We start from the raw sequence: 13,463 nt of genomic DNA on the forward strand, positions 1-13,463 counted from the left end.
GCTGATGTGGGTGAGAGCACTGATTTTTGCTGCTTGTTTTATTTTTACAGTATGTCCCTCCTGACCTTTGCATCTGTAACTTTGTACTGGAGCAGTCTTTATCTGTCAGGGCCCTCCAAGAGATGCTTGCCAATACAGGAGACAATTCCAGCGAAGGGGTGAGTAAAAGGATGTTTGTTTTGGTGTCATGGGATGCCAGTCATCCAAGATTAAACTGCTTCTCGCCTTCCTGCCTTGACCCAGGAACCTTTCAAAAGACTGACTGTTCAGAATGAATTATATGATATTGCCAAACTTCCTTTTTGTGTGTTTATGTGTGTGTGTGTGGATAGTGTCTTTTATTTTCTCATCCCACACCTTGCAAAAAAAAAGTCAGCCGCTTCTTAAGAAATTCCAGGCAGTTTCTAAAAATAAAAATAAACCTCCCAATCCATCCTTACTTCTTCGGAGACCAATTATTATACCACCAGAAGGAAATATCTGCTGAGGAGCATCCTTTGAGGTACAGCTAGCACAAGGTGTTGAGAGTCAAGTTGCTTTGAATTTAGGTCATGTGCAGGGTAGCATTACCTTTCTATTAGGAATCACTGGAGCAGAAACGTGAGGAAATTTTTTTTGTTAAACACTTTGCACTCAAATGAAAAGAGACCTGGAGTCAGAGTATTCTAGGTTCCCACCCCCAAGAAGTTCCCCCCCCCCCTCTGGGCCAGACTTACAGAACACAAATTTGCTTGCACCACACCAAATTTTTAATTGATAAGAAATACGTTGGAGGAAAGAAACAACTCCCGGCAGCGATTGATTTACAACATCGAACACAACTGCTTCATAATGTGATCACGGGGCATCCAGAAAGTATAAAGCAATGCAGCTACATAAGAATATGAATCATTCCCAAAATATAATTACAAAAGAGCCTCTTACGTATGTACCGTAAGTATGTATACAAATCCAATGAGAGGTGTGAGCTTGTTTTTGCTGAGTGATCTCATTTATATTAGGCCTAATTTGAGACAAACAAACAAACAAACTCATCAACACAAAGAAGCCTTTCTCTTCTCTGTTCATGGTTGTCAGAGTTGAGAATCCCTGTTCACAGCAATATTGTCCTCAGTATCACTTGGTTTTCTTGCTCTCATTTTGAAAAAATATCTATTCATATTCTGCATATAAATTTTTTTTTTTAGATACTATACTATACTGAAATGTTTAAACATTTCTTTGATTATCCTGAAATCTTCCGGCCACACTTGCCATCCTCTCCTGCCACACCAGTGTGGCATGCCACACCCTTTGAGAACCACTGTTTTTAGGCATGAATCAAACTAGTACATAGTAAGTTACCCCCTTCACACATGCAGCCAGCAGCATGGGAAAGTATGGTATGGTAAAGTAAATGATACACATGTGAAGGATGCAACTAAGTGGGAGGGGCTGATCGACGGGGTCTTTCCCTTCCAATTTGCACCTTGCCATGAGGAAGTATGGGGACGCGGGTGGTGCTGTGGGTTAAACCACAGAGCCTAGGACTTGCCGATCAGAAGGTCGGCAGTTCGAATCCCCACGACGGGGTAAGCTCCCGTTGCTCGGTCCCTGCTCCTGCCCACCTAGCAGTTCGAAAGCACGTCAGAGTTCAAGTAGCTAAATAGGTACCGCTCCGGCGGGAAGGTAAACGGCATTTCCGTGCGCTGCTCTGGTTCGCCAGAAGCGGCTTAATCATGCTGGCCACATGACCCGGAAACTGTATGCCGGCTCCCTCAGCCAATAAAGTGAGATGAGCGCCGCAACTCCAGAGTCGGTCACGACTGGACTTAATGGTCAGGGGTCCCTTTACCTTTATGAGGAAGTATAATCATCAGGCCAAAAAGATCACATTATTCATACATTGTGGGGTCACACTATGTGGAAGCAGTGCCCATGATGTAAGCTTGGCACATGCCAAAGTGCCTGGGTTGTGTTTGTTTCACTGGAATGAGCAACCTTCCCCTGCTTAGCCATCTTATGCACAATGGTGCAAAGACGTGTATCTAGTACCCAGCAAGGAAACCATCACCCCGTTTGTGAGCTTCCTAAGGGATGTCTACCAGAGTCATCCTGGCTCCTAGAGCCCCAAATGCTCCATGGAGCAAAAGGAACTCTTCCAACTCTTAACCCTGTCTGGTCCTGACAGAGCCATGTAGCTTTCCTTGTGCTTTAGCAAGGGCAGCAAGCAAGTGATGCCGTAACAATAGCAGTGGTTCTGTGTTGTCAGCAGGGATGGGGACCAGCAGTGTCTTATGCTAATGCTGGTTCCCTCTTGTCCCATTATGAGAGCTGCTGTGTGAGCAGCACAGCCGCTGATAACACTGGATCATTAGCATGCTCAGTTTTGTTCTTAGTTGCTTGGGAGTAAGCCAGAGAACATTGCAACCTCCTGGTTAAGCAGTTGAATTCCATCTTTCTTTCTTTTTCCAAGATAGGACCAAAGCGTGAACATTAAGAAAACACAAAAACCTGCATTCTCCGTTTTCATACCTTACGTATAAATGCGCTCTTTCTCTTATTGCCGCTGAAGTTTGATTTAAAGAGTTGTACATTAGGCACCTTAGAAGAGCATCTGATTAGTAGTGAGGACTGCAAATTGCCAGGTCGATATATGATATATGAATACACAGAGGCATAAACTCTGGAGTGGAAAGGAACTGGAAAGACTTACAGAGGTTGTCTTTTCTGCTTTTACAGGGAGTTGTTAGATAGCTGGACAGTTAAACAAATGTACGTAAGAAGTATGCAGTTTTATGCTTTGGTTTCTGTATAGAAAATTAAAACATCACATTTACCTGTATGTGAGAATATCACTTTAAAGTAAATAAGCTATTAGATATGCATTCATTTTTTTCTACAAACAGACTATATTAAACAAATTTCAAATAATATAGTCAACATTGGGACTAATATGTCAATTCAGTCTAATTTTTTAAACTCATTCGCAGTCAGCAACATTAATATTGTATATGAGACAATATCACTCATGTCATGGTAGAAATTTGCAAATAAGATAAAAACAAAGAGGAAGGGTGAATAAAAGAATATAGGAGCATGGCAGGAGAGACTGACTAAATTTTGTGCTTTCACTAATGGAAGCCTCCATCATATCCTCTTTAGTCCTAGAGTCTTTCGAACGAAAGGCTAATTGCCTGTCCACCTAACTGCCTGTCCATTTTTAAGGTTTTGTATTCAACCATGAGTACTAGAAACATGCTCTTTTATCAGTCAAATGAGTACATACTGGATATTGCCTTAGATGTGTCTCATAGTCTGAGTATGACACTGCAGTAAACTAGAGTAAACAACCCCAATTCCTTGGCAGTAGCTCTCTGAGTGCAACAGAGATATGTGCAGAGAGTTGTTCTGGAATTGCAGTGCATGATCAAGCCTTATTATGTCTTGAGTCCTCTATTACCAGGGCAGAATGTGGTTTCATATGTGCGTCTCTCCCCTTTAATGGGGCATATCCACATGACATTGTCCCTATCCCAGTGTTGCCCCAGACCTTTAAATGTGTTGTTTTCTGACCCTTGGAAAGTCCAAAAATCCAGGATTGAAAAACAACAACAACAACAACAGCGCCCTGCATTAAAAGGGGAAAGGTCTGGTACAACAACTGGGATGGGGTTCCCATTTTGCTCCAGTGTCGTTAAGCTAATAGTGGCAACAGGCAACTATCCTGGGATAAAATGTTTTATGCATTCATACACACAGATACTGCTCTGGTTTGCATTTCACATTGAAGTATAGTTTACATTAAACCATGGTTTATGGTGCTGTTCGAACTGGGCCACTGAACGTTGCTTGAATTGATTGTCTAAAGTCTTTTGACATGAGGGCTGCAACAAATTAAAACACCAAATGTGCTTCCTCGTGCCTGTTTGTACTGCCAGACAAGCCAGCCTGTCTATCTTATGAGCTGGCCTGTTATTTCCCATGCAGCTGTTTTTGTTCTCTCTGCATAAGCTGTTTGATTTACCCTTATTTTTTATTTATATGTTTAATCATGGAATAATTTTTGATCCATCTTCCTGTAAACAGAGCATAAAGAAACTCTTGACTATTGCAGCAACATGGAAAAAACCCCACTGTAATTATGCAAATCAGCTTTCCTGCAGCAAAATGTCCCTACAGTTTCCCCCTTACGGGGCATCTAGAAGGCACCTGTCAGAATCAATGCTAGGGAAAAGCAGAGTTGTGATGGATAAAACCTGCATTAGAATGCCAGGATCCTCAGAAGTAGTAAATAGGACACATAAATATAAATACTGGCAGCAGTTTTCTTTTTGAATAAATGATAAATTATTCCAACTTGCTTCGTGATTAAAAGGGGGGGGGGCTCTCCCTTGACTGGGAATTTTCATGCTTCTCTGGGCATATTATTATTTAAATATACTTTTAACATTTTCCTCTTTCTTTCAGCAGTAACATAAAAGTAGTGCATTAATTTGCCAGAAACTGTGGAATAACAAGTAGACCATAAGGGTTCCTTTGGGCAGGAAAAGCCAGAGGGAATTGTTTTTAAGCAGGAAAATGGAAGTTGAGCAACTGTATCCTATTTGGGTTGTGTACTATTTACTTAAGATGGGTAAATGTCTGTTAGAAAAATTGCAGGCGTGTCTGAACGGTTTGCGGGATAGAATGGTGCAATGTTTGAATGCTTAAAGATGTGTGATTTTGAAACATAACCTGCATCAATTAATGTTTTAAAAATTTGTTTTATTTGCATCTCATCCTTCCTGCGAGGAGCTTCAAGCGCCATGCATTGGATTCGCAAGCCTAGGGATCAAGCCTAGGTCCGTTTGGACCATCTGCTCATATATGGGGGAAACATGGTTGATATCCTATGACCAGCTGTCTGGGAATAAGTCCAACTAAATTCAAGGACACTTTGTTGACGTACACATCCCTAGTTCTCTCAAGTTGCACTACATCACATGGAAGTTAAAACAAAATAAAAAAAATTCCTTCCAGTAGCACCTTAAAGACCAACTAAGTTAGTTCTAGGTATGAGCTTTCGTGTGCATGCACACTTCTTCAGATACACTGAAACAGAAGTCACCAGACCCCTCCCCACCTTCTCACTATATAGAAGGGTCTGGTGACTTCTGTTTCAGTGTATCTGAAGAAGTGTGCATGCACACGAAAGCTCATACCTAGAACTAACTTAGTTGGTCTTTAAGGTGCTACTGGAAGGAATTTTTTTATTTTGTTTTGACTATGGCAGACCAACACGGCTACCCATCTGTAACTGTCACATGGAAGTTGTTGTTGTTGTTGCTTATTACCCACCTTTCACCCTAACATTCCTAGGGAGGGTTATAGCAACTAAAACGCAGTATTTAAAAACAGTTTAAGACAGCTTAAAATCACAGAAACCAGCTAGGTCCTAAAACCACACATGTCAAGTGTCAATAGTGTAAAGAGGTGCTTCTGGGTAGTAAACAGCTATCTGGAGCCATCTGCCATAGGACAGTTTATAAAGCACATCCTACTTTTAAAGGACTTTTAAACCACCACCACCACCCCATTTGTATACTTTGTGTCATTTTAACCAGTGCTAAATCCCTCCATTTCCACATGTTGTTAATCCTTCCATTCATCCCCGCTTGTCAGATGAAATGCTTCAGGTATGAATGGCAGGATTTCACCAGAGCCACATTTCAATGGGTTGTGATTGTGTTTTAACACTAGGCTTCTTTATGCGGTAGTTCTTACCAGATGAGCAATATTCCAATTGAATTGAAAGTCTATGTCTCACAGTGTAGAGTTTGGGTGTAGCCACCATAACACGCGAGACAAATGATATTTAAATAAATTCAAAAAGTAGAAATAACAGCTGTCACTCTTTTTCTACTGAACTTGGGTCACTAATAGCTGACATAGTAATAGATCATACACATTTATTACCCCACATGGCAAGGGGAAGGTTCATTAAGTGTGGCTCTTCTCCTCTCAATGAACAAACATGATGGGAAGCTGTTGTACCTGGACATAGAGCTATAAAAGGCACAGAAGTTGTCAGTAGACTGCTGCTGGTGCAGCATAGCCTCAGCTATTGAAATAATCAGGGATCAAAAGAAAGTTTGAAGAGCCAGTTGCATTGATAGAAGAGTGGGAAAGGTCTGTAAAAGGCAGGGGCACCATTTAGGCAAGAACTTTACGGTTCAGTCCTACACATGTCTATTCTCAAGAGCTCCATTGAGTTTAATTGGACTTACACCTGAGCATATGTGAATAGGATTGTAGCCCTAAAGCTTGCCTTTCTGCCTGTTTTGTGAAGTGGCTGTAGGAGCTTCTCGAGTGTGTTAGTTTCCCTACTAGCTGAAGTGCCAGTGAACTGCACAATTTCCTAACCACCCTGGTGAGAAGCTGTGGGTGAGATCTGTATCTTCCTGCTTTGCCTCTTACAGCAGAAAAGTGGAAAGAGATACACCACAGGGGAATCCTGTTCTGCCCCCCCCCCCCGCTCTGCCCCATTCCATTCCTGCCCTGCCCCCTTTCAGCACCAAAAACAATCCATGTGCCAGTAGTCGCATGTGTGCGATTGTGTGCAAGTGAGGAACTGCCTGTATTTTATCTGAGTGTTTTCTCTTCTGCTTCTCATAAGATTTGAATAAGCTCTGAGCTGAGCAATGAGTGGGACATTGCTAGCATGGTTTATATTGGTTACGTATACTATACAAAGTGACTTAGGTTATATTAGGGTCACATCAGGATGATTGGTGCACTAACGAAATCATGCTGGAGTTATTTATTATCCAGGTTTCAGCTGTATATGTATTCTAGTGGCACACAAAATGGAATAACTTCATAAGTGTCACAGCCCATCTCTGTAATATAAAACTAACAGTAGCTTGGAGCATTCTGACATGAGCGATAGAAAAGGAAATGCCAGTGCTGTTCTCATGGAGGGTTTGTGAATCTCTATGGAGAGAGAGAGAGAGAGAGAGAGAGAGAGAGAATGATGCCCTGGTCCTATATGAACCTGTCTATTCACTTAGTTCAGGAACAGGGACCATGTGGTCCTCCAGACATTGGATTCCAGAAGTTTCCAGCTCCCACAGGTGCCAGTCAGCATGGCAAATGATGATGGGTGTTGTAGCCCAACAGGGAAGGGCCATGCCGTCCCTGTTCCTGACACAGAGATTTATCACAGACTCTTTTCAGGAAATTTGTTTAAACTCTATGTAGATAGGTACAAGACAACTTGGAACCAGGCCTTCTCTGTTGTGGTCTCCTTATTATCATGGAACACATTCCCTGCTCCCCACAGAACACTTGGCACATGCATTTTTTTCATTTGTTTTTTCTCAAGTCTTTGATTTAATAACATCTTGCTCTTTTGCTATCCATGCTACTCTTGGTTCTGCCTTGTTCTATTAATAACTGTTTCACAATGTTTTTATATATATATATATATATATATATATATATATATATATATATATATTGACTGTAAGCCACCTTGAACACATTTCACATTTCACAACAAACCATAGTTTATCACGATGCATAGCAAGCCTCAGGCTTATGCACCCCTCTTCCCCTCTCTTCTTTCCATGCAGCTGGGAGGAAGACTTCAGAAGCTTTTTCTTTCAATTTTAGTAAACCATGGCTTCTTGTTTGTCCAAAATGGGGACCTGGTTTAACAGTGATCATTTGCAAAACAAACCAACTTCAAAACATGGATAAGAACCCATGCTGGCATGTTTAAACTCATTATGGTCTAGCATGATCATTGCCCGTGATATAAATATTTTTTCTTCAGTAAAGTTGTCCATATTTAGTGGGAAGATCTGGCACATTTCTTTGTGTTGGGGAAGTGCTTGCAGGTGTGAACGGGCAGATTCCTGGGTGCAGCAAGAGGTAGGCAGCTGCTGCTTTGTTTAAACTATGGATGTGAGTCTGGCATGTGTATGAACTTCTTTTATTATTGTAAATAAGAGTCCTGATTAGCATACCAAATTTATAGACTTAATTGTCAAAAAAGAGAGAGACCACTTTAAGACTTCAAGGCTGTTGATTAATACATTTTACGCTTTTGGTAAGCAAGCGGGGGGGGGGGGGAGATAAAGAATTCACCTGGAGGGCATCATTGTAAGGAAAGCTACAAGGAAGAACAGTAAATGTGCCAGCTAAAATATCCCAATGGGTTTTCTTGGTAAACGCAAGAGCAGCTATCTTATATGCTGACCACTTTCTTTGGTCTCATAAATGTGATTATGTAAAGCTGCTGCAGTACTATGGCAGTAATTTACTATTCCCTGCAGCTCAATTTTATATTTAGCGTGCTGCATACAAGTTGGTTTCTTGGAAGCATCAGCTTTTGAAGATAATGAATGTTAAATATAGTGGACACAATCTACCTGCGTAAACCTTATTGCAATGATACTTAGATATTAAATAACTCCTTTTATTATTATTATCATTAACAACAAGAACTTCCTGGTGGATTGTGCCCATCATTATTGCTTATTTTAGTTAAATATTAAAACACGTTCCTTCAATATGTATATGTATATGTCTAAATATTGTTTTGAGTTTCTGCTTTAATATGTCACACACCACACACACACACCCACACACACACACACACCATTTGTGAGACTAAATTTTCATTTACTATTTTGTTTTCAACTTTGCTAGCCTAGAGAGCTCTCCGAATGGGTACGTTCTTAATTCATTTGTCTGATCTTCAGCCATCGCATGAAACTCAATCCATTTGTTCCTGTGATAAATGAAACTTTTTGCCTGTCAATGCTCATTCTGTATGCTGGTTGTTCCATGTGGTTTTTTGTTGTGGCTATAAAACCTCAGGACTAATGATCAGCCATGAAATATGGGCCTTTGCTAAACTTTCTTTTGCGCTTTACAATCATTGGCATTTGAAGCTATCAATAAAAGGTCTTTGGCATTTTTAAGTCTCTGAGAGCTGTTATATCTAGTGCAATGCAGTCCTGAACATGTTTTCTAAGAAGTAAAGTCCACTTATTTCAATGAGATTTGTGCATAGGACTGCAGTCTACATATTTAAAATTTAGTTGTCACACAACATATAAGGATAAAATCAACAAATGATCCATAAAAACATAGTTAAAAACATAAATAAAACATCTGTAAATATCAATAAAAACTGATACGTTAAAAGGGGGAAATTTTGTAAAGCCCTATCTCAACATAAAAAGTTTTCAAAAGACATCTGAAAGGAGACAGATGGTTCCTGTTGAACCTCTACTGGCAGAGAGTTCCACAGGGCAGGGCCTGACACACCAAATGTTCAGCAGCCAAAGATCAGGGGCATGAGGAACCATCAGAAATTCATCACATGGTCTCATTGATCGAGGTGGAGCATAAGTAACTGGACCTAAATTGTTTAGGGCTTTGTAGGTTGACACAAATGCCTTGAACCTGGCCTGATAGTAAGGGAGTGACAGTTGCTCTGAAGGACTGTCCCTCTTTAACAGTAGCAGGGGTGAACTTTGGCCTTTCAAATTCCAGCAGTGCCCCGGTGCGAACCGAAAATTTGGCGGCGGCACCTCTCGCCTTCTGCTCTGCTCAATTCACTGCATCATAGTTGCAATGCCCTGTGGCGCCCCCTTAGGCTTGGTGCCCAGTGCAGTGGAACCCGTCACGCTACCCTAAATCCGCCTCTAACAGTAGGACACTTGACCACCCTACTGCCATGTTTGGCACTTTTCTACTCTCTGCCAACGTTTGCCTTTGAGAAAGGGAAGGAAAGGAGCATGTTGGTAATGACACAAATTGTCACTCTGTTGGCAGCTGGGAAACCGAAGGAGAGGGTGGACTCAACAACAAGAGTTTAAAAGACAGAATACATATATTTACCAATGCAGGGCTGATAAACCATACCACTATCTCACCATCTGGTATGGTTTGGGGGTGGGGAGGGCACTGTGCCGAAGGCCACCTCACACCTGGCATTGATCCTGATAGTCCTATCCATGGAAATCTGTCAACTCATTATATTATGAAGATTCCCGGCACAGCAGGCGAGAGTTTGCACCTGGTTGTTCTTATGCATTCACTGGTTTTCCTTCTCTGAAATCCCACACAGAGTTTGAGAAAAATCTGCTGGTCAGCAGAGCAGTCAGCCCCCCAATGCTTTTGTGCAATACTAAATCATCACACTGTGTTAATTTTATTTTCCTAATCCACTGGGAAATTAGTGATTACTTAAGAACTTAACCCTCCAAGGAGGCAGATGCCCACATAAGTGGGAATGAAATTCTTTAAAAGCTGGCAGCCAGAGACCCTCAACTTGCTCTCAGTGTAGTTTGCAGCTGACCGTTTTAATTAAATACTAATACAGTAACTTTCTGTTCCACTTTTTTCTCCCCTCTTGTTCTCATTGTGGCTTTCAGCTATGTAGTGTAGGGTGGGAAAATCCCACACTACTGCCTGTTGGGTGTTGGGCTACTTTTAAAAAAAGTGTTTGCCACAGCAAGGCAGAAAGGAAAACATATTCTGACGGCAAGTATTTTACTTCTAAAGGAAGAGCCTGGAGGTCACAGTCTTCGTTTTGAAAGCTCCAAGCCCTAATCCCAGATGCACTGGAACTGATGGATATTGTGCTTTGCTACTAGAAGTACCCTCTTCTCTTTCTCAAACCTGATTTGGCTAACCTGCCACCTTCCAGATGTTTCTGAATTACAGCTCCTATCAACCCCACCCAGCATGGTCAATGGTCAGGGTGATGGAAGTAGTAGTTCAGCGACATCAGGAGGGCCTCAGGTTCTCCATCCTTGCTCAAGGCCATGTTCTTTATCATTGCCTCACATATTCTGGGATTAAGCCTTGACATTGAAAATGGGTTCTGATGTTCAGCTGCAGTGAGTCATTGGCCAGATTCAGTTCTGCTGATGCTTCATGTAACACCTAGAAGTAAATTTGAGTTCCGTGCAACTTGCAATCCTATGCATGTCTGCTCAGAAATAAGGCCCATTGAGCTCAATGGGGCTTATTCCCAGATCAAATGGGTACAGCGCTGCAGCGCCAGTGAGTTTAGGATTGAAGCTTTATGCTGCAAAGTTTATACCTGTTTATATGCTCAGTGGGGCTTCCATGTTAGAGATTATAGTATTGCAGCCTTGTTTCAGTTCCACATTTTGGAATTTCCAGTTGGAAATTCCTTCATAAAACACTGGGAATAGGGATATTTCCACAACTGGAGATGAGGCTGGAGTTATACTAGAAGCCCAAAGAAGAAAGTCTTAATGGAATTTATAGGCTACTTCTTTCTTCACATTAAGGATCTTGTGAATTGCCAGGCATGCAAGAACAAAATTCCCAAAATTTCCAGGATTGGATGAGATTGGATGTACTGATATTGGTGTGCATTACCTTTCTCCACATGATTTGGCTTACTTGCTTGAGCCATCTGGATGTTATTCTAATACTATCGCTCACACAGTACATTTTAAAGAATCAAAGTGTTTCTTACGAATTTTCTCACTTATCTTTACAACAACCCTGTATGATTATTATTCTCATGTTGTAACTGGGGAAGGAGATCAGGACAGAGATAATAGTGGTTGCCTCGGAAAGCTTTATGGCTGAAGTCAGATTTGAATGCCGGATTTTCTGATTCACATGATTCTCAGCCATTGCAACAAAGCAAATTGTTTCCACATCTGGCAGGCAGCATATATATCATGGAGGCTTCCAACACCCTAAAATCAAGATTAGGCTGATTGTGAGTATCTAGATCTTTCTGTCTGATGAATTGCAAATAAATAATTGCTTAGAAAATTGGTTTTAAACCACATTTGGCAATTCTGAAAGCTGTACACAGATTTGCCATTAGGAGGGCATTTAGACCTCATGAGCAAAACTAGAAAATACTTACGAACAGCTGAACACAATGACAGCATCAGAAAATCTTCAGATGCAGTCATGACCTATGATAGGACACACAGGCACGCAAACTGCCTTAGCAACTGAATCACAATATCTGTGGGTGGGGATGGGGGAATCTCATGCAAAAAATAAAAATAAAGACAGATTGCAAAGGCGTCTTCATTAAAAAGATGATGTCCTGGCCTGTTTGTCACACTGCTTGTCATGCATTTATTGTGTCAACAGAAGTCAGAGAAGCTTGCCAAGCTGGGCTGTGTGAATTTGTGTCTTGAGAGTTACTGTTAGTTTAGAAAAGACCCAAGTATGCCGATTGAGATGCAAAATAATAACATGCCCTGATACTGCTGGTCTTAAGGGCCAGTCCTAAATAGTTCAGACAGGTGTTAGAATCAACATTTGGGATGGCTTCACATGTTATGAATTGCAGCAAGAATAGAAGCAACTTACACATCTGCTATTCCTGCTTCACCTGTGAAAGAGGATTTTCTGTACCCGCCTCTCCTTCTCCCTCCCATGACTTGGGAAAATTACAGCTCTGTTTCACCTGGATATTAATAGATGCAGGCTAGTTGCTTTATTACAAAATTCATGTAGCAAATTTATTATGTTATGTTACGGTATAAAAATAGTGACTGTATCTTTTTATCCCACCTCCTCTGTATGACGTCTAGGGATGTACTTGCCATGGGATGGGATGTCACTGCCCCTTGGGTTTTCTTCCTCCCAATCCCCTTCATTGTTTCCCACTTGTGGAGACTGACAGAACTGGCAGGGCGACCATGTCCTCTTGCACCTTGAGCATCCCTGGACATTGTGTAGGAGGGAAAAGGCACAGGGCTGTCCTCTTCATCAGCAGTCCCATGGCTACTCTTCTGTCCTAGCTTGAATTGAATGAGCTTGCCTCATACATGGATCTCAGTCACACATCTCAGCAAAGTAAGATGTGTGAGTGTCCCTTTTGCCTGTTTCACCAGGGTTGTGGATGCAAACATCACCTGTCCATCTAGCTCCCAACATTTCCTGTAAAATGTAAAAACAAATCAACCACATACCGCGCCCTGGACCTCATTTTCCTTTTGAATGTTGTCAGGCCACTTCAACCCTGCTTTGTTTCAGTCCTGGTCAAATAATAATCTGTAATTTCTGGAGGTGACAGAGGGGAAATGCTGCGCAGTTGCCTAGCAATTGAAGGATATACCTTTCAACCGTTTGGGGTGACTCATCCCAAATCACAGGCAGACTGCAATAACATAGAGGACAAAATGCAATGTAGCTCACAGGGGCATGTATTTTGTTCCTGCAATGGCATAAGCTGCATGATGCTTTCTTTGTTCAGTTCTCACAGTGAGCAACCTTCAAGCTGCATGTGAATTTTAAGCTGAGACCAGTTGCTTGCATTCAACAACAGGAGGGAAGTACTGTAAAATGGTAATGATCCTCATGTAGCTTCAAAATGGGTGACTGCTATCTCTTGCCATTGGCCTCTCGTCTGCTCAGGCACTCAGTTGTGTTCAGTTCTTTCAGTATGGAAGTGTACTTGGTCAGATGTGAGGCAG

General features: G+C 41.5%; 1 protein-coding gene across 1 annotated transcript in view; it reads left to right on the forward strand.

The window, feature by feature from the left end:
- Nucleotides 1–13,463, forward strand: part of RYR3 (ryanodine receptor 3) — a 262,055-nt gene that overhangs the window by 64,378 nt on the left and 184,214 nt on the right. Inside the window, exon 3 of the mRNA XM_081857249.1 lies at nucleotides 51–158. Within this exon, the coding sequence (XP_081713375.1) occupies nucleotides 51–158 (108 nt within the window). The remainder of the gene's footprint in view (nucleotides 1–50; nucleotides 159–13,463) is intronic.

This window comes from Podarcis erhardii (genome assembly GCF_964252035.2).
Source record: "Podarcis erhardii genome assembly, chromosome: 1".
Classification (NCBI taxonomy): Eukaryota; Metazoa; Chordata; class Lepidosauria; order Squamata; family Lacertidae; genus Podarcis; species Podarcis erhardii.